Here is a 26,276-nt window from a genome sequence, read left to right on the forward strand (position 1 = left end):
ACTATATCGGACATCTCTCTCCTCTTTCTTGATCTCTCTGTCTTCATCCATGACATCTATTACAAACCTAGCTATTCCTATAGGTTTCTGAAGTACACTTATTCCCACTCTGCCTCTTGCAAAGATGCTATCCCCTACTCTCAATTCTTTCGTCTCAGCCGCATCTGCTCCCAAGATGAGGTTTTCCATACTAGGACTCCCGAGATGTCCTCATTGTTTACGGGATGTGGGTTACCCACTTCTGTCATAGATGGAGGCCTCACACGTCTCCCCTGTGTCCCGTAGTTCTGAACTCGCTCCTCCTCCCCACAGACGCAACAAGGACACAGTTTCCCTGGTCCTCACCTTTCACCCCTCCAGCGTTTGCATCCAACAATCAGCCTCCGACATTTCCGTCACATCCAGAGTGATCACTAATCACATCTTCCCATCTTCACCCCTTACTGCTTTCTGCAGAGAACACCCCCTCCACAACTCCTTGGTTCACTCTTCCCTTCCCACCACAACCAACCCCTCCTCAGGTACTTACTCCTGCGACTGCAGGAGATGCAACAGCTGTCTTTATACCTCTTCCCTCAACTCCATCAGGGACCCCGACAGTTCTTTCAGGTGAGGCAGAGGGCCACATGCACCTCCTCTAATCTCATCGACGGCATCCATTGTTCCCGATGTGAGCTCCTGTAAATCGGTGAGACTGAGCGTAGACACGGACACTGTTTCGCTGAACATTCATGCTCAGTTCACCAAGGCCACCAGGATCTCCCGGTTGCTAACCATTTTAACTCCCCTTCCCATACTGATCTTTCTGTCCTGGGCCTCTTTCATTGCCAGAGTGAGGCCACGTGTAAATTGGAGGAACGACATCTGATAATTCGCTTGGGTGCCTTACAACCCAGCGGTATGAACATTGAATTTTCTATTTTGAAGTAACTTCTACTAACATTCCCCTTCCTCTCCCCTCCACCTTCCTTGGCCCCCTTTCTTCCACCCTAGACATTTAACTAGTTCCACAGCTCGCATAATGTATCCCTCCTGAGATCACACCTTCACGTACCAACAATTGGCCTACCAGGCAACTACCCTGCCTGCCGGCCCTGATTTGCCCCGGTCCTTTCTTGCCAGGAGTTCTTTCCCACCCCTCACCCCCACTTTCGGTATGTGGAGGGGTGCTGACCTGAAACTCCACCTATCCTTTTTCTCCAGAGATTCTGCCTAACCCGCTGAGTGACTTCAGCACTTTGTGTCTATCTTTGGTATAGACCAGCATCTGCAGTTCCTTCCTATTTCATGGAAATATATAACATGGGAAACAGCCCCCTGGCTCATTGAGCTAATACCGATCATCAACCACGTTTCCATACATCCTACATTAATCCAATTTATTCATAACTCTTAAATACTTAATAATTTCCTTTAACGGTTTAGGCTATTTTAGTCATTAGTTAAATGGCAATCATACTTCTATGGAATTGACATCACAGTTTAAGCCAGACCAAGCACAAACAGCCAATTTCCACACATTAAGAACATTAGAGGTTGAGTTTTCAATGACAACTTGGTGGTCACTATTTATTTAATTAAAACTTAATTCATATTCCATAATGGGATTTGAACTGGAATATCCGGATCATTTAATGGGGCCCCTGGATTACTAACAACAAAGAAATGTAGATGCTAGGAACCTGAAGTATAAAAACAGTCTTCAACTTGAAATGTTTACTATATTTCTCTCTCCACAGATACTTCCTAACCCACTGACATTCTCTTTAAATTTCAGAAATCCAGTATTTGTTTTTTTAATCTTTAATTTTCTGTGGAATTGTAGGTCAGCAAACATCAAGACTTTCAAAGACAGTCAAGGAATCAGAGGCAGGCAGGCAGGAATGAACCAAAAATGAACACTTTGATGGTCGGATTGCCTGCTGAGCACAGTTTATGTTTGTCCTGGTTGTCCCTAGGAAATATTAGGGCCATCACGCTCATGATATGTTGTGATAGCGCCATTGGAAACTATTACATAAACCAAATCACCTCAGCTTTTAAATATGCATTTATTTGTCATGATAACTTACCCAGCAACAAGTATTTTTGGAATCTCACTAACAAACGCTTCTGCCATTTCCTGGCTTCCAACATTCGCAATGCAATGCAGGGCCAGACCCATGAAGACATGGTTGTGGCTGGCGAGGTCATTCTTCAGAGCATTGTTTATTAAACGCATCAACTCACTGTTTGAATTCATTAAGATCGAGATGAAAAGATAACCCTGCAAATATAGTTAATAGAGATAATAAATGCAAAACTTGTATTATGCACTGGCATAATGCCATGTGGCACTCACACAAACATCATCTGATGCCCTCCTCCAACATCGGTGCTGAGACACAATCTACACTATATTTCGCACAGATATAGAATGGGAAATACTGTCTCAGGTAGCAACAGCTGGATGGTTGTTCCTCATCACAGAATGGTGACGTTTGTCACTCAGTTATAACAAAAGATACACTTTGTCCCCCGACCTTCCTACAATCAATTTGATATACACACTACCCTATATCCCAGGTATAAACCCCAAAGTGAGTGGGGTGATTTCCTGCTAATCTTCAAAATCGCTTTCACTTTTAGCTTAATCCTACTAAATTAATCTTGTTTTTTTCCCCAAAAAAGAAACTTTATTCAGAATATATATATATATATATATACAAAACAAAAAAACTCTGCAAAAACTCTCCAACCATTCAGTATTCTATTCATTCAAAAGTCTTGAACTCAGCAGTGTTCACACCTATCTTTAAACAAAAACAGCCTTGCCACTCACGTGGTCCCCTGGGTTGATATCCCTTCGCCAAGAGCATCTCACCCCTGATAACCACATTTTCCTGGTGGTTATCAAGAAGAAGCACTGTTTCAGCACAGTGGAGGTCAGCCTGCCAGACTACTATGGCACCTCTCTTGTAGTGGGTTTAATAACAATGTTGGGAGTGTTACCGGGTGAGCAGAGCAATGTGTGTTCAGAGAGGGGTGAGATTGGAGTGGAGAAGTCAAGACAGTTGATGCCACACCGGCAGTTGAACATAAAAAGGTTCAAAGAGGATAGAAAGCCAGGGGGTGTCCATGACATGGTGGAATGTCAGGAGAAGGAGTCATCACTGGGAGGTGACCTCTACTGAACTGAGACACAAAGTGCTGAGACACAAAGGCATGGAGGCGGAGAAAAGCTCCACATCATGGTGGGCTCGTAACGTATTGAGGAATTGGCCTAGGTGTACAAAGTTAAGGCCTCTGCTGAGGACTGACCATTCTGCATCAGAAAAAGGGTTGGGATAATGGCTAGAGTGAAAGCCAGCCTCAGAGGGGGGCAGAGGGGTGGAGGAAGACTTGGGGGAAGGCACTATGAGGGGTGATGGTGGCTCAGAGGAGAGGGTGTGTGATGGGTGGTGGTGTACGTATTTATACCTATTTCATGTTCCACCATTTGGCCTTCTGTGCCGTGGCATCTCAAACTGAATGAAAATATTTCATAATAGCATGGAGAGTATCTACTTTTTCCCCAAGTCCTCTCTAAATTTCCTAACCCTTATCTCAAACCTGTCACCTAACAGATACAAATCTGTTAAAGGAAATTGTTTCTCACTATCTACCCTATCTATAGGAGGGGGCACAGTGGTGCAGCTGTGGAACTTCTACCTTACAGCATCAGAGCCAGAACTTGGGTGCTGTCTGTGTGAAGTTTGCACGCTGTCTCTTTGATTGTGAAGATTTCTTCCGGGGACTCAGGTTTTCTCCCACATCCCAAAGACATGCAGGTTTGCAGGTTAATTCGCCTCTGTAGGGAGTAGATGAGAAAGTGGGATGACATAGTGTGAAAGGGTGACCGATGGTTGTCGTAGACTCGATGGGCTGAAGGGTCTGTTTTCATGCTGTATCTCAAAATTAAACTAAACTAAAACTAAGCTATATCCCTCATAGCATTGTACACCTCAATCAGATCCCTCCTTAGTGTTCTCTGGTCCAATGAAAATGAAAATGAACTCAGCTATATCCAGACTCTCCTCTCATCTTCTCCAGCCCTTTCCCACGGGGTGCTAACCAGAACTATAGACAGTTCTCCAGCTGTAGCTGAACTATTGATTTATACATCTGTACCATATATCTGTTCTTGATCAAGTAGATAGGCTAAATTGGCTAGACTAGGTTAGTGAATATCCATTTCAAGCAATAAACAAGTCAATATTCATTTGGCCCTGATGTCAGCCAGCAACTGGGAAAATGGGATTATCATGCTCATTCCACACATATATTTGAACATTTCACAGTAAAAATTGTTTTCAAAATCCTATTATTTTTGTGTACATCAAGGACAGTGATTCTGTTGGTAATACTCATACTTACTTTATTAGCCAAGTATGTTTTGCAACATACGAGGAATTTGATTTGCCAAACAGTCATACTAATAAAAAGCAACAGATTAAACTCATTAAAAACATTTTAACATAAACATCCACCACAATGACTCCTCCACATTGCTCATTGTGATGGAAGGCGAAAAAAAGTTCAAACTCTTCCGCGGTCGAGGGCCTCGAGCCTTCCGTTGACGGGACGACCTTGACTCCCGTAGCCGGCGGCGGGCCCTCCGCATTGGGGCGATCAGCTCCCTCATCGGGGGATGTCAGTTCCCCGCGCCGGGCGATCGGACCCCGGGTCGGGGCTTGTCAAACGTCGTGCGACGTTCATTAAGACAAATAACACTGTCATTTACATTCAAGAATCAAAACATGACACCAAGATGGTAACTATTGTCCAACTTACAATTTGTTTCTCTGTGTATTTATTGGAGCTAAGCAGATTGATTGCCTCCATGTGACCAAAGTCAACGTCGTGGCCAAGGAGGAAGATGAAAAGTAGTTTGCAAATGTATTTTTTCTTACTGTAGCCATCCAAAGCCTTGTCACCTGCAAATCAAAGCAAGCAACATTAAATAAATATGTACTTAGGCATATTCCCCCTCCATATAAAATGTTACATGAAAATCATAGCAGGTATACCTATGACAAGAACAAATCAATGTATTTTTACAATCTGCTTGAAAGGGGTTTATGTGCATTACTTTAGAAGACTGGAGTGCCAATATTTCCCAAATTCTTGTGCCGAACTATAACTTCCATTACGATATTAGCACTAAACACTACTAAGCACATCAATTAAACACAATCCCATTTCACACCAAACTAACAATTGTTCTTCAACGATAGTTCAAGCCAAATTATATATCGAATGCAGAGGGAAATAGACAGACGATGTTTTAGACCTGAAGAAATGTCCCATCTCGAAACATCGTTTGTCCATTTCCCTCCACAGGTGCTGCCTAACCCGCTGAGTCACTCCAGCACTTAGTTTAGTTTATTATTGTCACGTGTACCGAGGTACAGTGAAAAGCTTTTTTGTTTCATGCTATCCATTCAGCAAAATGACTGTACATGATTACATCAAGCCTGCAAAGTGTACAGGTACAGGATAAAGGAAATATTCTTTAGTGCAAGATAAAGTCCAGTAAAAATCTGATAAAAAATAGTCAAAGGGTCTCCAACGGGGTAGATGGTAGGTCTGGATCAATCGCTAGGTGGTGACAGGATGGTTTAGTTGCCCTATAATAGCTGGGAAGAATCTGTTCCCGAAATAGAGGTATGCATTTTCACACCTGTACATTTTGCCTGATGGGAGAGGGGAGAAGAAGGAGTACCGGGGTGAGACTCATTCTTGATTATGCTGGTGGCCTGGGCTACATCCACAGCTTTCTGCAGTTTCTTGCAGTCTTGGATTGAGCTGCTCCAATCCTATTGAAAACAGAGCTCTAGTCTATGAATAGGAGTTTGACTTAGGTGTCTCTCGTATTCAGGCGTTCCAGGGATGAGTGTAGGGCCAGTGAGATGGACGTTGTGGCAGTAGGAAAACTTCAGTAGATCATGGTTGCGTGGTAGGCTGGATTTGTTTGGTATGCTGCGCTTTGTTTATTGCATAAGATTCCAGCATCTGCAGGTTTTTTTGGCTATTTGTGGAGTGATCTATGCATGATGATTAATAAGGCACAAATAAAAACCACAAGCAAGTAAACTAGTTGACACTGCAAGTACTATAACCTCAAATGGAAACAATATGAAGATAATTTACCCTTTATTGCTTAGTTTGCAGTAGATGGCATTGAGAATGCTCCAGATAGTTCACATTGCTTCATCAATGGTCTTCTTTCTATTTGATGGTCAAAAATGACGAAGTTTCACCTCATCAAATGACACAACTCACATTTGGATGCACCAAAACCTAAACAATGTTAGGGCAGGGGCTAAAACATTGGCAAGTAATATTCACATAATTAAAGTGCCAGGCAACACCCACTCCAACAATAGAGGTCTAATCAGCTACCTTTGACATTCACTATCATTTCCATCCTGTGGGTCAGCATTGTTCAGAAACTTAACTGGACCAGCTATAATACTGTGGCGTTAGGATAGCAAGTAACTCGCCTCTTGACAGTCCAAACCCTTTCCTACACCTGCCATACACAAGTATGATGGAACGCTCCCACATACCCAAATGACTTGTCTGCCGCTCCAATCATACACAACGATTTTGACCAGAATCCCACCAAGCACCCTAAACTGTCACTTACACACCATGCCTCCATAGTGTGAAATGCAAATTCTCACCTCAGCTACTTCAACAGCATCTCTAAAACCCTTGAACTCTACCATCAAGTAGGAGGGCTTCACATGCAAGGGAATACCACGATGTTCCCCTCCATTTCACACACACAGCAACATATTTCTGTTCCTTCATTTCTGCTGGGTCCTAATCCCTCATTCAACAACATTGGGGGTGTATCTTCATTAGAAGGGTATAACAGTTCAAGATGGTTGTTCAGCAGCACTTTCACAAGAGCAATTAGGGATGAGCAATAAATGCAGTCCCTGCTGAAATGTGTTGCTCAAATCTTAAAAATAATTTCAAAACAAAAAATCACAGCAGTGCATTGCAGGGAGATGCCTTTGTACCAGATGTGCCACAATTCGTACAGGAGATGATGAAAAAAACCTTCATAGCTAATAGTCTGCAGCTCAATGGCACAATAACCTTCATTCTATAACAGATATCTTAAGCAATTAAGCAATCCAAATTCTATAATAAAGTGACAATGCCTTGTCCCACGGTACGAGTTCATTCCAAGAGCTCCCCCGAGTTAAAAAAAAAAAATCAAACTCGTGGTAAGCACGGAGAATGAACGTAGGGTACGTCGGAGCTCGGGAACGTCTCTTAGCGGCTCGTAATACTAACGGCAGGTACTCGGGAAGACTCGCTAAACAGTAGGTAAGCACGGGAAGACTCGTGAAGATTTTTCAACATGTTGAAAAATGTCCACGAGACCCCCGCGTACTGACGATTGGCCATTACCGTAAATCTCCGAGTTCGAATCAGGGCAAACGCGGGAGAGCTCTTGGAATGAACTCGTACCGTGGGACAGGGATTTTATTAGCAACACTGTCTTAAAGGCATCAGCATTCCAAATCCGCAAACCATTTCACATTCTTCGTTCTTCTGAATTCTCCATGTAATAGTTATCCAGATTGCTTAGCCCTCTTTAAGGGCCTGTCCCACTTAGGTGATTTTTTCGGCGACTGCCGGCAACTGTCACAGTTGTAGCAGGTCGCCAAAAAAGCGGCGACTGGAACCCCCGCCCCCCCCATATGACAATGTCTACGACAACCTACCACTTAGTCAACGGCAAGCTACCGACAACCATTAGGATGCCCACCTACGGCCACATCTATGACCACACAGGCGACAACCAATGTCAACCTACTTCCACCCACGACAAGCTACGACAAGCAACAACCCTATCAGCGCCAACTGAAGACAAATGAAGACAATTCAATCGCCGGTACCTGTCTCCGGTTGACGTAGGTTGATGTGGGTAGTCACCAATGGAATTCATCGAAGTCAGCACCCGGCAACAACCAACGTCACCTGGCGACAACCTGCGTCATCCTGGCGAGAACCTATGACAGCACCTATGACAGAAGACAAGTTACGTCAAGCTCACAGTCGCCGAAAATGTTTGAACATTTCAAAATCCAGCGGCGACCAGAAAAACGTTACGACTCTTTAGGTGACTTGAGGAGACTACTCACGACCATACAGGCGTCGCCCCGCAACCATGTGGCGACAGTCTAGTCGACGAAAAAATTGCCTAAGTGGGATAGGGGCTTTATGGCCACTTAATATCTCATACACCTGGTCACTCCGTACCTTCAGGTCTCAACCACATTTCAGGTCGAGGCCACAAGCACTGATTCCCTCATAAACTCTCCCGTTATTGTGCAACATATAATGCGATTAAAACACGACTCCAAATTAATAAGCATGTAAGGTTATACGCCCCAGTTCTGCCTTCATCTTTCTTAGTTAAGTCTTCTTGTGGGATCCGCATTCAAGAAGTACCAGGAACAGTGAATGTACAACACGTTTCCTTTGTTCAATGGTAAACAGCACTTTTTGAAAATTATGCCAATGCATTTTCTTTCTTTTCATACAGTCAAACGAATGACCATGAAAACAATTGAAGTAAACTGGAGATGATAATCACATGAGCTACAAGGTTGAATTTGAATAACCTTGAAATTGATGGACCAAATGAAGACTGAGAAAAGGACAACACCTGTTGGTCTGAATTTCAAAACTGTGAGCATGTATGAGGAAGGAAAAAGGTGTGATATGGAATGGTTGGGCAGGAGGTCACACACCACCAGGTTCAGAAACAGCTACTTTCCTACAACCTTCAAGTTTTGAACTAACCTTATCCTACATTGGTAACAGAATGCTGCGGACCACCTCTTGGATTACCATAGATTTTTCTTTCTAATTGTGTTTTGCACCAACGTCTTGTTTTTGCAAAGTGTTTTCTTTGTATTATAGAAACAATGACTGCAGATGCAGTACACTACACAAAAGGTTACAAAGTGCTAGAGTGACTCACCAGGTCAGGCAACATCTCTGGAGAATATGAATAGGTCATATTTCGGGTCTCGATTCGACCTTGAGTTTGTTTTCTCTTCTTATTGTCTTGCAGAATTTAGTATAGTTTCAGGGGATGAGGTGGTTTGGTTGGGAAGGGATGAGTGAACCAAAGAGTTGCGGATGTACCAGTCTCCCCCTCCCTTGGAACTTTCCCCTGCAACTGCAGGCTATGCAACACCAGTAGTTTGGATCAAGCTGAAGATCTCGGGAAAACGTACCTCCGTGCTGAATGCACCAGTGTTGGGATCGAACCTGGGTCTCTGGCGCTACAAGCGCTGTAAGGCAGCAACTCTATACCTCCTCCCCATCAACTTTGCAAGCTGGGACACAAGTCCCAGATGCTAGGGGACCCCGACAGTTCTTTAAGGTGGGGCACTTGCATCTCATTCAACTTCATCTACCGTATCCGTTATTCGCGGTGTGGGCTCCTAAATATCAACGAGGCCAAGCACAGACTCAGCAATCTTTTGGCTGAACACTTACGCTCACTCCGCTAGTTCCACTGGTCGCATTCCTGTATTCCTTCATTATCACCTCTTCCTCAGCTAATTATGGACCATTATAGGTCATTTGTAGCTGGCCCTGATTTGTTGTGGCCTTTTCCTACCTCTAGTTTCCCCCCTCCTCCCCGCCCTCTCTACTTTCAGTCTGAACATGGGTTTCCGACCCAAAACATCACCCATCCTTTTTCTCCAGAGATTCTGCCTGACCCGCTGAGTTACTCCAGCACTTTGTGCTTATCCTGGGTATAAACCAGCATTTGCAGTTCCTTCCTACACTTGGTGTTGTTGATTTAGAGAAGGCTACATCAAGAGCACATGTGCAAAAGACTAGGTTTGGGGAGGTGCACAGACATGTCTGCCCTATTGGAAAGGCTGTTGTAGTCCCCGGAGAATAGAGAAGGGTGGTATCAAGAAAGGTGCTGCACATCCTACAGTTGCAGGCAAATGTACTAGGGGATGGGGAGGAATGAGTGGACCAGGGTCATAGGATAGACCCTGCGAGAAACACAAAGGGGTGGAATGATGATAGGATCCTGTTGCTGTTGGTGGATATGGGAAAGGATGATTTACTGTATAGACACCAATGGGGTGAAAGGATTAGAGGATTAGAGGAACCTTGTCTCTATTCAAACTAAAGAAGGGGGTGTTGAGAGCCGACATCTGAGAAATGGAGGAAATGCTGCTTAGGCTCTATCAACTATGTCAGAAGGGAATCTACGTTTGAGATGTCCTGGAATGGAAAGTCTCATCTTGAGAACTGCTATGGCGGAAACAGTTAAACTGAAAGGGATAGCGGTAGAGTTTACTTTAAAGTGGAATCCTGTTTTGTGATCAAGAGTTCAATCTGTGGTTGCCAGTTTCTGATATTAAAGATTTCTCAATGCAGTGAAGAAGTGATCTACTGCCCATACAGATGTCCACTGCTTTCAGGGATAAACTAACCAGATCCACTTTACAGATCAAGAACAGCAACAACAGAACATGTAATTAATATTTAGCAATAAATCTAGATCCAATGACATATGAGGGTGTTGAGTAAAAAAGGGGTATAATTCCAGACTACTGCTGGACAGCAAACGCATGTCAATATTTAAGAAGGTAGTTAAACATAGTCAGGGTGCCAAACTACGTTGGAAAAATATTCAAATCCTTGTGAAAGCAGAAGATGAATAGCATCATAATTCAAAATTATAGTAATGACTAGTGATACCATACAGAAATTCTTTGTTTGAAATTCTTTGTTTCTTTTAACAAAAGAGATCAAAGCTGCTTGCAATGTATTTAATTACCTCAAGGTCTTCCTTCATAATAAATTGCATGCAGCTTTGATCTTTTTTGTACCACATAATAGACTACATGATAAGATTAGAGTTTAGAGATACAGGGAACAATAATCAGAATGAATGCAAAAAAAAAACTTGGAAATGGTGTGAAGATTGCTGTTCAGATTGCCACAAAGAACTAACAAAGGTTAGTTCAAATAGACTGTTCCTGCAATATATATTCTATTTACATGATTCAACTTTGTTTCTGGCATATGTGCAATCTGCAATTCGGGCATAAATTGGACCCAAAACATTAGTAGTTTTAAGTGTATTTTCCCTTGTATTTCTGTACAAACTAATTTGCCTATTGCTGAATGTCAAATCTATATTGAACCACAATACAGGAGTGAGCTCGTTTACACTTCTTAAAAATGTACTCTTTGACATGATTCAATGGCATGCTGATACAATTTGATTAATGCATACATTAAAAAAAAGTGTTTCCTTCCATCATGGATCAATAATCTACATAAAAATAATCAAATAATTTTAATAAAATACCAATTCATTTGCGCTATTATATCCATGCTAAATTAAGTATGCATTATTTAGAAATAGGCCCATTAATATCCTTGCAAATAAAAACGCTTGAATTTTGAGACGTTCCTTACAGGCCTCAAAACAAGTACAATTCGTTTGGAACACCTCATCTTGAGCGCAGATGCGGCGTAGACGGAGGAATTGGGAGTAAGGAATAGAGTCCTTGGAGGAAGCAAGGTGGGAAGCAGGGTTGTCGAGATAGTTGTGGGAGTCAGTGGATTTGTAATAGATGTCAGTCAATAGTTTATTTATTATGATTGAGACTGGGAGATCAAGAAATGGGAGGGAGGCATCAGAGATGGTCCAAGTAAATTTGTGTGCAGGATGAAAATTGATGGTGAAGTTGATGAAGTCCATGAGTATTGCACGGGTGTAGGAGGTGGCACCGATGCAATCATCAATGTAATGGAAATAGAGTTTGGGGATAGGGCCAGTGTACACCTGGAACAGATTGTTCAACGTACCCTACAAAGAGGCAAACATAGCTGGGGCCCATATGCGTGCCCATAGCTACACCTTGGAGAGAGTGGGAAGAGTCAAATGAGAAGTTGTTGAGGGGGAGGACCAGCTCCGCTAGGCGGAGTAGAGTGTTAGTAGAGGGAAATTGGATGCTTCTGCGGTCGAGGAAGAAACTGAGGGCTTTAAGGCCTTCCTGGTTGGGGGTGGAGGTGTAGAGTGACTGAATGTCCATAGTAAAGATGAGGGAGTGGGGGCTCGGAAAGCAGGTCATTAAAGAGACAAAGGGCATGTGAGGTATCTTGGACTTAGGTCGGGAGAAATTGGACCAGGGGGCATAGGATGGAGTCGAGGTACATGGAAATCATTTCCGTGGGGCAGGAGCAGGCAGAAACAATGGGTCTGCCAGGGTATTGTGTTTGTGGATTTTGGGGAGAAGGTAAAACCGGGATGTGCGGGGCTGCGAAACAATAAGGTTGGAGGCTGTGGAAGGCAGACAGCCAGAAGTGATGAAATCAGTAATGGTGTTTGAGATTAAGGCCTGGCGCTCATCTGTGGGATTAGGGTCCAAGGATAAGTAAGAGGAGGTGTCTGAGAGTTGTCACCGGGCCTCAGCTCGGAAGAGGTCAGCGCGCCAGACTACTACTGCACCTCCCTTGTCAGTGGGTTTGATTATAATGTCGGTATTGCTGCAGAGTGAGCGGAGGGCTGTATGTTCACAGGGGGTGAAGTTGGAGTAAGTAAGCAGAGTGGAAATGTTGAGACTGTTGATGTCACACCAGTAGTTAGAAATAGAGGTCTAGAGAGGGTAGAAGGCCATTCTGGAGAGTCCAAGAGGAGGGGGACCAATGGAGATGGGAGAAGGGGTCATCACTGGGTGTTGAGGACCTCTTCCCAAAGAACTGCAGATGCTGGTTTAAATCAAAGGGAGACACAAGATGCTGGAGTAACTCAGCGGGACAGGCAGCATCTCTGAAGAGAAGGAATGAGTACCGTTTCGAGTCAAGACCCTTTTTCAGTTCTTCAGTTGAGACCCTTCTTCAGTCAGACTGAAGAAGGGTCTCAACCCGAAACGTCACCCATTCCTTCTCTCCAGAGATGCTGCCTGTCCTGCTGAGTTAATCCAGCATTTTGTGTCTATCCCCGAGTTTGATGATAGGTTTAGGGACTGATGATGTTGAACACCAAGCTGTAGTCGATGAACAATAGTGTGACCTTTGTGTTTTTATTGTCTAAGTGGTTGAGTGCAGAGCAATAGGATTAGTTTGAAGAAGTCACTTCCAAATTTCCACTAGTACATCTGTACTTCCACCAGTACTTTCTGGAAGGCCCAGGCTACACTTTCTGTTGAGACTGGTGGCACAGCAGTAGAGTTGCTGCCTCACAGCACCAGTGACTGGGTTCCATCCTGACTACAGGTGCTGTATGTGCGGAGTTTGTACGTTCCCCCTGTGACCGTGTGGGTTTCCCCCGGATGCTCCAGTTTCCTCCCACACTCTTGTGGACGTAAGGATTATAAGTTAATTGGCTTTGGTAAAAATTGTAAATTGTCCCTGGCGTGTGGTGGGATAGTGCTAGTGTACGGGGTGATCGCTGATCCACGCTGTATTTCTAAACCAAACTAAACTGGACCGGCTTTGAGCAGGCGGCCAAGACCAGAGAGGGGAGTTTTAAAACAGACTCGCTGCGCTTTACATGTTAAGGGTTACTAGGGGGAAATGGTAAGGAGAGAGGGCTTCAGAACGGGAGCCTGACTGTGCCTGTTAGCTGCACCATTCATTCCAGTTGTAATCGAGTGCACAGGCAGAGGCAGGGATGATCTATCTCTACATTGTGTTCCAGAGCTACCGAGGGGCTCAATGGAGGGCTGGGTATCTATGTTCACAAAGAGCACTTGTAGGATTTGACAGGCTAGATGCAGGAAAAACGTTCCCCATGTTAGGGGAGTCCAGAACCAGGGGTCACAGTTTAAGAATAAGGGGTAGGCCATTTAGGATTGAGATGAGGAAAACCTTTTTCACCCAGGTGTTGTGAGTGTGGAATTCTCTACCTCAGAAGGCAGTGGAGGCCAATTCACTGGATGTTTTCAAGAGTGAGTTAGATTTAGCTCTTAGGGCTAAAGGAATCAAGGGATATGGGGGAAAAAACAGGAACGTGGTACTGATTTTAGATGATCAGCCATGATCACATTGAATGGCGGTGCTGACTCAAAGGGCTGAATGGTCTACTCCTGCACCTATTTTGGATATTTCTATGTCTATCTCTTGCAGCACAAAAGGATCACACCTTTCCAATCCATCTACCTGTCCAAGTACCTTTTAAATATTGTTGTTGGACTTACCTCAGCTGCTTCCTCAGGCAGCTCGTTCCACAGACCCACCACTGTGTTTGAAAAAGTTACCTCTCAAGTTTTTGTTAAATGTTTTCCCTCTCACCCGTAAACCTATTCCCTCTAGTTCTTGATTCCCCTATGCTGGGAAAAGGACTGTACATTCACCCTATATATTCGCATAATGATTCATACACCTCCATAAGGTCCCTCAGCCTACTATGTTCCAAGGAATAAATCACAGCCTGCTCAAAGATTGTAGAACTGAGATGTAGAGGGGTCTGATTGCCATAGCACAAGATTTGGAAAAGCCTACTTTGCACTTTAAGGAAGTAATTAGGAAGGGTAACCATACATTATCATATATTGTGAGTGGAGCAAATGCAAAGATGGAGGTTAAGGCTTGTTATTTGAGACGGTGAGATAATATTGTTACTTTTTTTAAGGGTGTTAATGCAATGCAAGCAGTTCAGTAGTTGCCCATTTATGACTACTTTCTGGAATGGACAAGTTGTCTTATGAGGGAAGGTTCATCTGGCTTTGGTCATACTTGTGGCAATTTCGAATAGTAAGAGGCAAATAAGACTCCAAGGGTCTTGACAGGGTTGCTATGTAAAAGTCAAGGACTAGCAGTTTCTGTTTTAAATAAAAGGGTCACAAATTTAAGGCAGTGGAGGCAAAACATTTTCTGCAAGTTATAAGTCTTTGAAACTCATTTCCCAGCACAATAACCTGGCTCTCAACACCAGCAAAACCAAAGAACTGATTGTGGACTTTGGAAGGGGTTGGATAGGGACCCACAATCCCGTTTATATCAACGGGACGATGGTGGAAAGGGTCAAGAACTTCAAATTCCTGGGCGTGCACATTTCGGAAGATCTTTCCTGGTCCCAGCACACTGATGCAATTATAAAGAAAGCACATCAGCGCCTCTACTCCCCGAGAAGATTACGAAGAGTCGGTACCTCAAAGAGGACTCTCTTGAACTTCTACAGGTGCACAGTAGAGAGCATGCTGACTGGTTGCATCGTGGCTTGGTTTGGCAACCTGAGCGTTCAGGAGCAGAAAAGAATGCAGAAAGTTGTGACCACTGCCCAGTTCATCATTGGCTCTGACCTCCCCACCATCGAAAGGATCTATCGCAGTCGCTGCCTCAAAAAGGCTGCGAACAAGGATCAAGGACCCACACCATCATGGCCACTCACTCATCGGGTAGAAGGTACAGGAGCCTGAAGTCTTACATCCAGGTTCAGGAACAGCTTCTTCCACACAGCCATCAGGCTATTAAACTAGCCAACAAACAGACTCTGAACTGTAACAGCCTATTGCACTTTATTTGTTTATTTATGTATATATTGGACTGTTCTGTGTATTTATGCTCACAATACTCTGTTTTGCTGCAGCAAGCAAGAATTACATTGTCCCATCTGGAACACATGACAATAAACTCTCCTGACTTGACTCTTGACTCAAACGGGAAGCCATTTTAAGGCAGTGGCAGATAGATTCTTGATAAGCGAAGAGGTGAAAGGGCTGGTAGTAGACTGAAAATCAGATTAGCATTGCATGACAAAGCTAACTCTAGAGTTCAGTTGCACGTTTGTGTGTATGCACAACAGGACACCTCGACCAATCTGCATTCTTCCCAACAGGGAAAGAACACGCTGGATCTAGTTTTTTGGAACAAAGTGGGGAAGGTGAACCATCTTTCAATTAGGTCTCATTCCTGCAGTATTCATCGTTAGATTTTGAATGGTTATGGCTAAGGTTAAGCAGGAATTACATGCAAAGTGAAAACTCAGTTTAGATTGAGGAGAGCTAACTTTGGTGAGTAATCCAAATTGCATTAAAAATAAGGGATGAATCAGAAACAAAAGCGGGAGGCCTTCAATAGGGGCTGATCTGGATATTGAGCAGACACAGACCAATGACGGGGATGGAAAAGATATCCCAAAGCCAAAAGCCCTTAAATAACTAAAGATACCATAAGTCAGGCAAAAGGAACCCTTTTGAGAGCTCAAGAATATAAAACCAATGATGTAATGCTGAGGCTTTATAAGGCCAAATTTGGAATGATGTGTTTTCACCCCCATATCTGAGGAAGGATGTACTGGCTTTGGAGGTTTATGAGAATGATCCCGGGGATGACTGAGTTTATGTATGAGTATTTGATGGCTCTGTGCCTGTACACGCTGGAGTTTAGAAGGATGAAGGTGGGGATTTCATTGAAACATGCTGAATAATGAAAGGCCTAGATAGAGTACGTGGAGTGGATGAGTCTAGGACCAGTGGCCACAGCCTCAAAATAAGAGGACTTACTTTTAGAAAGGAGATGAGGAGGGTGGTGAACCTGTGGAATTTATTGCCACAGACGACAGTGGAGGCCAAGTCATTGGATATTTTTAAAGTGGACTTTGATAGGTTCTTAATTAATAAGGGTGTTAAAAGGTACAGGGAGAAAGCAGGAGAATGGAGTTGAGAGGGAAAATAGAACCATGGAGTGGATTTGATGGGTCAAGTGGCCTAATTCTCCTCCTATATCTTATGAACGTATTGACTTTAGACATACAGCATGGAAACAGGCCCTTCGGCCCACCAAGTCCACATTGACTAGCAATCACTCCATACACTGATACTACGCTACATACTAGGGACAATTTTACAACTTACCAGAGCCAATTAATCTACAAACCTGTCTGCCTTTGGAGTGTGGGACGAAACAGAAGCACTCGGAGAAACCCCACGTGGTCACAGGGAGAATGTACAAACTCCATACGGTCAACACATGTAGTCAAGATCGAACCCGGGTCTTCTGGCACTGTAAGGCAGTAACTCTACCGCTGCACCATTGTGCCGCCATGGTAAATACCAACTTATAATGGAGAACAATACTAAAGATAGCAGGTACAAACAGATCCACAAAAAAACTGCAAGGAAATAAATCAGTGTCTTTATAAGGTTGTAAATATATCATCCATCGAATGAGAGAAAAATCACTTGAAAATACAACAATTTCAAATATTAAAGAAGTAGTCTTAGACAAAATCATGAACAGTTACATAGTCCAGGTTAGTTGGAATGGTGCACCAAACCATAACTTCCTAATTTGAAATCATTTTTTCTGAAAAAAATACAAATTTGTATAATAATTCCAAATTCAGGGGATCAAAATATATTAAGAAAAAAAAATGAAATCAGCTTCTCACTGGGTATATTCCAGTCTACAACTGATACTTTAAAAATGAAATAAAAAATGTTTTCTGGTTTCTTGTGTGAATTCTTTTTGTGATTGTTTGCTCTGCCAGCCAAATGGTTTTACAGCCACTGGTTAACATAAAGCCCAAAGAACTGACACCTGAGAAAAGGAGGCTATGGAAAATCGAAATTATCATGAGAGATGCCGGGTCTTGGGGCAGATCTTGTTTCATGGTGAGAAGAAAACACCGCATGTTTAACCACTGTCTTCAAATACTGGCCCATGATATTATTTGACTTCCTTAATGTTTTTTCTAGACCATTGAACAATTAGAAAAAGTCTGTTTTCAAGATCATTACAGAGAGACATGGCAGCAGTTTTGTGAACAATAAGATCATATCGAAAATATTGATATAAATGATCAATTAGTTAACTTTGGATCAAGATAGTTTAAGAGAAAAGTGTCTATTCCAGGATATCATAACAATATTTCCTGTGACCTTTTTGTTTCAATGAACTTGAGCTCAACAATTATGAGGTAATGATTCAGAATTAAATGCATTAATTCAATCTTTATTTTTCAATGAATAAAACATAGGTTAATTGTACAAAATTGGTCATAGTAATATATTGTTTTAATTTAATGTACATTGTTTCCGCCTATTATTTGAACAGAGGAAAATTAAACATGGCCAGTATCCTATAAAAAATGACACATAACTATGCCATCTGTTTAGATATAACCTCACTTAGCTGTCGGTCTGGGTTGGCTCCAAATCAGCAACTTCCTTCCAACGGCAGTAACAAGCAAATCTGAGCAAGTGGTATATCCTGTGACTTCTCGACTGAATGTAGTAACATTCCAACATTGGGTCTTATTGCAGCACTGGACAATAATACATGAAGGATTCGTTGGTCTGATCGGAGAGAATGTGGTTTTGTTGTCATGTACACAGTGGAGCACTCATCCCTTGACCACATTAACATCCATCCTCATGAACCAATGATGACCTCTCTGAAAATGTTCTCAGTCATTGTAATTTAAAAGCTGTGTTGATGGGGTTGATATCTATTACATTGAGTTATTGACATTCCAATTATTTAATGAAGAAACCTTTGCCTTAACACATCCAAGAGATGATTTAACAGGTTCAAATTTCATAGGATCATCAACAGATTTGCAAATGTGGAAATCTTTAAAATTCAGTCCCTAAAATTCAGCAGACTGGCTTGATTGAACAAACAAATATTGCGATCAAATTTTTAAAATCAATTTCAAGGCTCTAGTAATTTAGATATATTTTGAAAGATTATCGGATTGGTCAGAGAGAAGCAATTTAGGACCCAAATGATAGTTCTAACAATCATGTTCAAATAGTGTCATTGAATATTTAACAACTAAGTATATGGGCTCTGAGCTTTGTGACTATGAAAATACATGAGTCTATGAGCAAATCTCACTGCAAGTATATAGGTCCCCCTGTGTTCAGATGGAACTCTTCCCTCTTTCAGAGGTCCTGGCTGTCCCAATAGAGATCTCAATGATGCAGGTAGCTGAAGCCCTCCCACTTGTACCACCTCAGCAGCAAAGCATCAATTTGCCTTCCTCCTGTTGCTATCCTTCAAATATTTTGGTGCTTTCTGTGATGACAATTTGAAATGCAGGGTTGCATGCACATGAACTGGGACAAATATATCACCAGTGATTATATAAATAATCTGACATAGTAAATACCCGCATGACAAGTATCTCTTTCCATGAACCAGACTTCCAGATGGTGACAACACCATCAGCTCCATGCTCTTGTATTCAATTACCTTCATGAATATCAAATCCACACATAAAGAGATGAACAGTCAGATGTAAGAACAACACTTTCTATCCAACTAGATTAAATCTTGTACTGAAGCCCAGTGCTTGAATGCTGATCTCCAAACAGGCCATTCTTTGGAAAGTGAACCAAAATGTCACACACATGACCAGATGTCATCACATAAAGTAATACATTAAATAATTCTTGTAAGAGATTAATCTTACTCATTTCTGTTTTCCTACCTACAGAACTATAATGCATGTCTGCTAAATATATGAACATTCTAGCTTCTTAAAATTCAGAGTTTGTAAGATAAAACTGATTTATGAAAAAAATGCTTCCGTGTGCGATCACACGCATGACCAGTCAATATTTGACCTCTGACCCTAAACAGACATTGTCAGCATAACATAAATATTTCACATGATAAATTAAAAAACAAATGAATCATATATACAGTACAAAACATGTACCTGTGATGCTTCCAGAATTAGAAGAGATGCATTCCACAATTTTTCATGTTTTGGTCACACATGCGACTAAGACAGGGCTCGAAATTAACGGTTGCCTGGGTGCCACTGACCACGCAAAGCGCCGCCGGGCAACCTAAACACCGAGTCATTTTGCCCGGCTTGGCAACCAGGTACTGGTTTGTACCGAAGACAGACAAAAAAAAATGGATTATCTCCACGGGTCAGGCAGCATCTCTGGAGAAACGGAACGCAACGTTTTGTGTCGGCGGTGACGACTGTGTTGCGTGGGAAAGATACTAGGTGCGGGGTGAGGAAGGGTCGGAGCGAATGACGGGCCCCATCTCCTCTCCAACCGCCCACGCCCGCCCTGATAGCGGCCGACGCTTGCAAATCCGCTAACGGCCCTTTCAATACAAACCCTCCCGCACGCCGAGGTCGGGAGGAGGGAGGGAGGGGGAGGCCTCGGCGTGCATTGACTATGTTTGATAACGGAATGCAATCAAATGTGTTTTAATTCCCATTATTTGTTTTAATCCATAAAGATGGATTAATTAAATTGTGAACATGTGAAACATAAAAACCGCAGTGTTCGATTGGCACTGCTCCCGTTGACACGTTATTACAGAATACATTTTAACGGCAAATCAATGCTCTTAATATGGAGTATCAGTACTGTAGTTATTTAATGAGCAACATTCACAACTATACGTACGCATATATGTTATCATGGTCCAGGATTTATTGACACAGGTTGATCATACGCTGTATAATCCAACCACATTTTTGTTTGGAAGTGGAAAGAACTAATAGAAATTGCATTAATTGCAATGTGTAAAAAGAGTGGAGATACTGTCTTATAATTTTGCTGCAAGTCATTGTGGGATTTATCATGTCTTGATTGGTGAATATGTTTAGTTAGTGACTTTATTTGAAGCAGAAATATGTGAATGCTTCATTGAGTATAATTCCGACTGGTAACTACGCATTTCATCCGAGCACATTATCGCAAGCGTCGTGCAAGCCATCTTAAATGACCACCTAAACTGTCATTTGGCAACCTAAAAAGCTGCCAAGGTTGCCCGGCTGGCAACAGGGGAAAAAAGTTAAGCGAGAGCCCTGTAAGAATGTGCCAAAATAGCAACAATCAACCTCAATTAATGCATGCGATCGCTGAGGCTATTCTGCACTGACATCCAAAGGATTAAATAGTTTTTGAGGACAGTTCAATTACAGTGTTCAAAAGGGAATTTATTATGGTTGATCTGCCGATAACATCAATTCTGCATTCCCACTACTAGATGCTCTTGGAGCTGCATGTGTGTAGACAAAGGGTGTTTCATCATGCTGCTTACTTGCATCTTAATGAAGGGGGAAACTATTTTCTCCAGTCGCTACCTGGGCAAGGATGCGTCCTTCCTCCGAGCCGCATCTTCGCCCAACCCTCGCGGCCTACCACCTGGATTGGTGTGGCCTTTCCTGCCAGAGACCGGCCAGAGCTTCGAGCTGCAGCTTCAGTGGTGGCGCAGTGCTGAGGTACCATCGCGGAGCGGGCGATGCCTTATCCGGGTCGCCGTGTGGAGCTCCGGAGTTGACGACTTCAACATCGTGGAGCTGTGGTTTGCGGAGCGTCCAGCTGCGGGCGGCGCCGACTCCAACATCGGGATCTTTCGCCGAGATCGCCAGTGTATGAGCTCTGACCAGCGCGGCCTGTGGACTTCGGGTAGCAAACGGCGTTTCGTAACTACAAGCCACTGAGAGTGTTCTTCCGACGCCGGAGTTCCATCATTCCGGCGAGAGGGCCTGAAACATCGGGCCGCCAGAGCCGCAACTGCGGAGGCTTTAAATAGGCCCCGACCACGGGTGAACATGGAGGAAGTGGTCTGAACTTTGCTGTCTTCCCTCACAGTGGGAAACGTTGATCCCGCTGTGGGGGGGATGTTTTTTTATGTTTAATGCTAAATTCTATAATGTTGTGTTTATTTTATTGGTGTGCTGCAATGGCAACTCAAATTTTACTACACCAATTGGTGAATGTGATAATAAATATCCTTTGTCCTTTAAATTGTCCCTAAAGTGTATGATAGAACTAGTGTACGGGTGATCATAGAATGGCATGGACTCTGTGGATACCTCACTGTTCTAAATCACATGAATGAATTGATAACTCTTGCTAAATGGTCTAAATACTGCAGAAGCACTTCAGCAACTGAAAAATCAACCAAGTGCCTCTACATCTGCAAACGTACACATGTACTGCTGCAAAACTTTGTGCCCAAGGTTAAACATAGGAGCAGAAGAGTGTCATTTAGCTTTGTGAATGTATTCACCATTGATTAAGAGGCTGATCAGAGGTCTTTTGTTCTCAAATAACTGTTTGATAAAAATTACCATTAAGATTAACAACTGACATAGATAAACCATTTGCAGAAGACAGCTCCAATCTCCTTCCATACTTTACTTCCCACTTAATGTTTTAATTAAAACTCAAAAGCACATAGGGAACTTTATTTTATATCCAACAGTATTGCATCTGCCCAAGAGTATTTGATGGCACATTGCAGAGCCTTCTTTCTGCCTAAACATAAAGCCATAAATTCAGTGAAGATAACCACTAACCAAGAATAGATTTGGATTGTTTGGAGATGGGTCTTTGTTGAAACAGTAATAAATTAGAACCTACAAATCTGCTAAAATAAAAAAACAACTAACTTAAACAGCCTTATTATAAATGCATCAAGGAAGTCCAACACAGTGAATTATGCAACAGGACAGCAGGTGAGTTTTAAACCTTATGAAAACTCATCCAAATGGGTTGGTAAATAAGTATTAAAGGACACTCTATGAATGGGTTAGAGACAGAACGAAAGCCTATCTGGAGACTTTGAGGATACGACATAAGGCTGGACTGATCAGAAATGGTGCAGCCAAGCCAAATCTGCATTCACAAGATATCCCAATGCTTGCACTTGTTCTAGATACGAACGGGGAGGATTTGTGTGTGGGATACGCAGAAGTATACCCAAAGCATATTTCAGTATGATAGGATCCTAATCCTGGTCAGATTTAACTGCGTAGATTTGAGTTTGGAAAGAATGTCTTACTATACAATTTCTCAAGACACAGGCAAGTAGGGTTCCTATTTCCACTATCTCTTCCATAACCTGCGTCTCCAATCTGTCACATAATCCCCTTGTGATGTGCTTGAGAATGAGAAATGAGCAGCCATTTTCCCCCAATTATAATAAAAAAGGTAATTGAGTGTCAAAGATAAAGAGACGCATCCTAAATCATGGGATTGGAGCGATATGTGGAATAGCACAACCACGCAGCCCAGGTTCCTTCGCCAACTAGCTTTTGAGAATGATAAGAGGGTTTTAAGAGTTTACATCCTGCTAATGCCTCAGGTTTGCACTTTCTACTTCCGAGATGTTCACTTCACTCACTTATGCACAAACTGGAGCGCAAAATACATAACTTTTGTAGGGTAATATCTACAGACCCTTAAAGTCACAGGCCCATTAGTACATATACTTCTGTACTTTTGCACTACACTTGCACTTTAGTGACTATGCCCCTGCCAGCATGCACTCCCCTCATCGTCAATGCTGTCAGACTATTGTCGGAAGTAGACAAAAGTGCTGGAGAAACTCACTCAGCGGGTGAGGCAGCATCTATGGAGCGAAGTAAATAGGCAACGTTTCGGGCCGAAACCCTTCTTCAGGCTGATGTAGGGTGAGGGAGGGGTGGGGAGAAGAAAGGTGAAGGAGAAGCCGGAGGGCTGAGGGAGAGCTGAGAAGGGGAGGAGACGGCAAGGGCTACCGGAAATTGAAGAAATCGATGTTTATGCCACTAGGGTACAAACTGCCCAAGCGGAATATTAGGTGCTGCTCCTCCAATTTCCGGTGGTGCTCACTCTGGCCATGGAGAAGGCCCAGGACAGAAAGGTCACATACGGAATGGGAGGGGGAGTTGAAGTGCTGAGCCACCGGGAGATCAGGTTGGTTAATTTATCTATGCCGCATTAACCCACCTGATCTCCCGGTGCCTCAGCATTCAACTCCCCCTCCCATTCCAAATCCAACCTTTCTGTCCTGGGCCTCCTCCATGGCCAGAGTGAGCACCAACTCATATTCCACTTGGGCAGTTTGCACCATAGCGGCATAAACATTGACTTCTCCAATTTCCGGTAGCCCTTACTGTCTCCTCCCCTTCTCAGCTCTCCCTCAGTCCTCTGGCTCCTCCTCTTCCTTTATCCTTTCTTCTCCCTACCCCCCCCCTTCCCACCCCACATTAGACTGAAGAAGGGTTTCAGCCCGAAACGTTGCCTATTTCCTTCACTCCATAGCTGCTGCCTCACCCGCTGAGTTTCTCCAGCACTTTTGTCTACCTTCGATTTTCCAGCATCTGCAGCTCCTTCTTAAAGACTATAATCGGAAATCCTTACCATTAAATTTGGAGCGGATGTTTGCCAGTTCCTTGTTGATTCTCTTTATTTCTGCTTCTTTACTTTTACCTACAAGATGGAATATAACGAGAAGCAGATGCTGTCTGATCAGAATTTGCACAACGAAACTGGTGAAGGAAAAGGGGTCAATGGAGCAGGTTGGTGGCGCATGCTCAGTTTTGGTACGTGCTGGGGTGTGGATGGAAAAGGGACCAGACACCGAGCTGTGGAGAGGCAGGCAATGGAGGTGGGTAGGGAAGGGGGTGGAGGTGCAGACGTTATCCTTAAAATGGGGAACATGGGCGTTATGTGGCAGATTGGAGACTCAGATATATGGGGAATAGAAGCTGGGACGTTATAGGGAGTATTTGATGAGATGGGAGGCCGGTTGGGTACAAGGATGGATGGAAGACTTAGTGAGGAATAAAGGAAACAACTGTTATGCCAAAGGGTTGCAATATTCAGGTATGGTTGCGGGTTAGTATGAACGTTTGGGGCCGAAGGGAGGGGGAGAATGATGGGACAGCAAGGGGGGAGGAGGAGCTGGAGTGTGGGGGGACTTGAGGCAGAGAGTCTGCAGTGTTAGAGGATGGAGGGGTGGGGGAGTTTGAGGATGGGGCTGGAGTGTAAGGAGATGGAGGGGAGGGGAGGGGAGTAGGGATGCAGCTTGTGTGAGGGGGGGGGTATGGAGGAGAAGGGGCTGGAGGGAAGGTGTTGGAGAGATATGTTGGAGGGTGGGGCTGGGGTTTGAGGGGGCTGGGGTGTGAAAGGGGGATAGAGGGGAGATGTTGGAGAGGGAGTGTGAGGTGAATGGGTGTGAGGTGAGTGAGAGTGAGGGTGTGTGAGGGAGGTGAGTGTGAGGAAGAGTGAGGGAGTGTGAAGTGAGTGAGAGTGAGGGTGTGTGAGGGAGGTGAGTGTGAGGGAGACTGAGTGTGAAGTGGAGGGGAGTGAGGGTGTGAGGGAGTGTGAGGGAGGGGAGTGTGAGGCAGTGTAAGGGAGGGGAGAGAGGGTGTGAGGGAGTGTGAGTGAGTGTGAGTGAGTGTGTGGGTGTGTGAGGAAGTGCGAGTGTGAGGAAGTGTGTGAGGGAGTTTGGGTGTGAGGGAGTGTGAAGGTGTGAGTGACGGAATGGGAGTGAGTGTAGGTGTGAGTGTGAAGAAGAGTGAGTGTGAGTGAGTGAGTGAGTGTGGGGCCGCGGGTCCGGGCGCGAGTTGCTGATGACCGTTTGCGGCGCCCGCCCCCCTGGCCACCAGCTGTCATGTGAACTCACAGTTCCTGATATCCGATATGAAGATGGCCAAGCCTCGCATCCCATCCCCCCTGATCACCGCGGGCATCATCGACCTCCCCCTCACGCCGCCACGGATGTCAACTGTCCACTGGCGTCCACCACACGACCCTCTCTCCACAGCCCCGCCGTCCACGGCCCCGCCCACTGCCCCACAGCCCCGCCCACTGCCCCAGCCCCGCCCACAATCCCGCCCGCAGCCCCCCGCCCACACACTGCCCGCAGCCCCGCCCACTGCCCCACAGTCCCGCCCACTGCCCCCAGCCCCGCCCACTGCCCCCAGTCCCCCCACAATGCCCCCGCAGCCCCGCCCACTGCCCCCAGCCCCGCCCACTGCCCCCCCCCCCCCGCCCCCACAGCCCCGCCCACTGCTCCCAGCCCCCACCCACTGCCCGCCAGCCCCGCACACTGCCCCACAGCCCCGCCCACTGCCCCCAGACCCGCCCACTGCCCCCAGTCCCGCCCACAATCCCGCCCGCATCCCCCCCCACACACTGCCCCCAGCCCCGCCCACTGCCCCACAGTCCCGCCCACTGCCCCCAGCCCCGTAATCCCACCCACTGCCCCACAGTCCCGCCCACTGCCCCAGCCCCCGCCACACTGCCCCCAGCCCCGCCCACTACCCAGCCCCGCCCACTGCCCCCAGCCCCGCCCACTGCCCCAGCCCAGACCCACCCACTGCCCCCAGCCCCGCCCACTACCCCAGCCCCGCCCACAATGCCCCACCCGCAGCCCCGCCCACTGCCCCCAGCCCCGCCCACTGCCCCACAGCCCCGCCCACTGCCCCCAGACCCACCCACTGCCCCCAGCCCCGCCCACTACCCCAGCCCCGCCCACTG

At 44.7% G+C, this 26,276-nt stretch overlaps 1 protein-coding gene across 5 annotated transcripts in view; it reads right to left on the bottom strand.

Annotated features, from left to right (window-relative positions):
• Positions 1–25,573, bottom strand: part of LOC129705914 (AP-2 complex subunit alpha-2-like) — a 73,771-nt gene extending 48,198 nt beyond the window's left edge. For 4 of the 5 annotated variants that reach the window (XM_055649836.1, XM_055649835.1, XM_055649840.1 and 1 more), the window contains exons 1-4: positions 25,420–25,573; positions 24,153–24,221; positions 4,813–4,955; positions 2,073–2,266 (exon numbers count right to left, since the gene is read on the bottom strand). In XM_055649836.1, the coding sequence (XP_055505811.1) occupies positions 2,073–2,266; positions 4,813–4,955; positions 24,153–24,221; positions 25,420–25,489 (476 nt within the window). In that variant the 5' untranslated portion in view covers positions 25,490–25,573. Of the gene's footprint in view, positions 1–2,072; positions 2,267–4,812; positions 4,956–6,171; positions 6,254–24,152; positions 24,222–25,419 lie in introns of those variants that run through there. The other variant, XM_055649838.1, reaches the window with a different exon arrangement.
• Between the last annotated feature and the right edge of the window lie 703 nt (positions 25,574–26,276).

Source organism: Leucoraja erinacea, chromosome 18 (assembly GCF_028641065.1).
Source record: "Leucoraja erinacea ecotype New England chromosome 18, Leri_hhj_1, whole genome shotgun sequence".
In the NCBI taxonomy this organism is placed as follows: Eukaryota; Metazoa; Chordata; class Chondrichthyes; order Rajiformes; family Rajidae; genus Leucoraja; species Leucoraja erinaceus.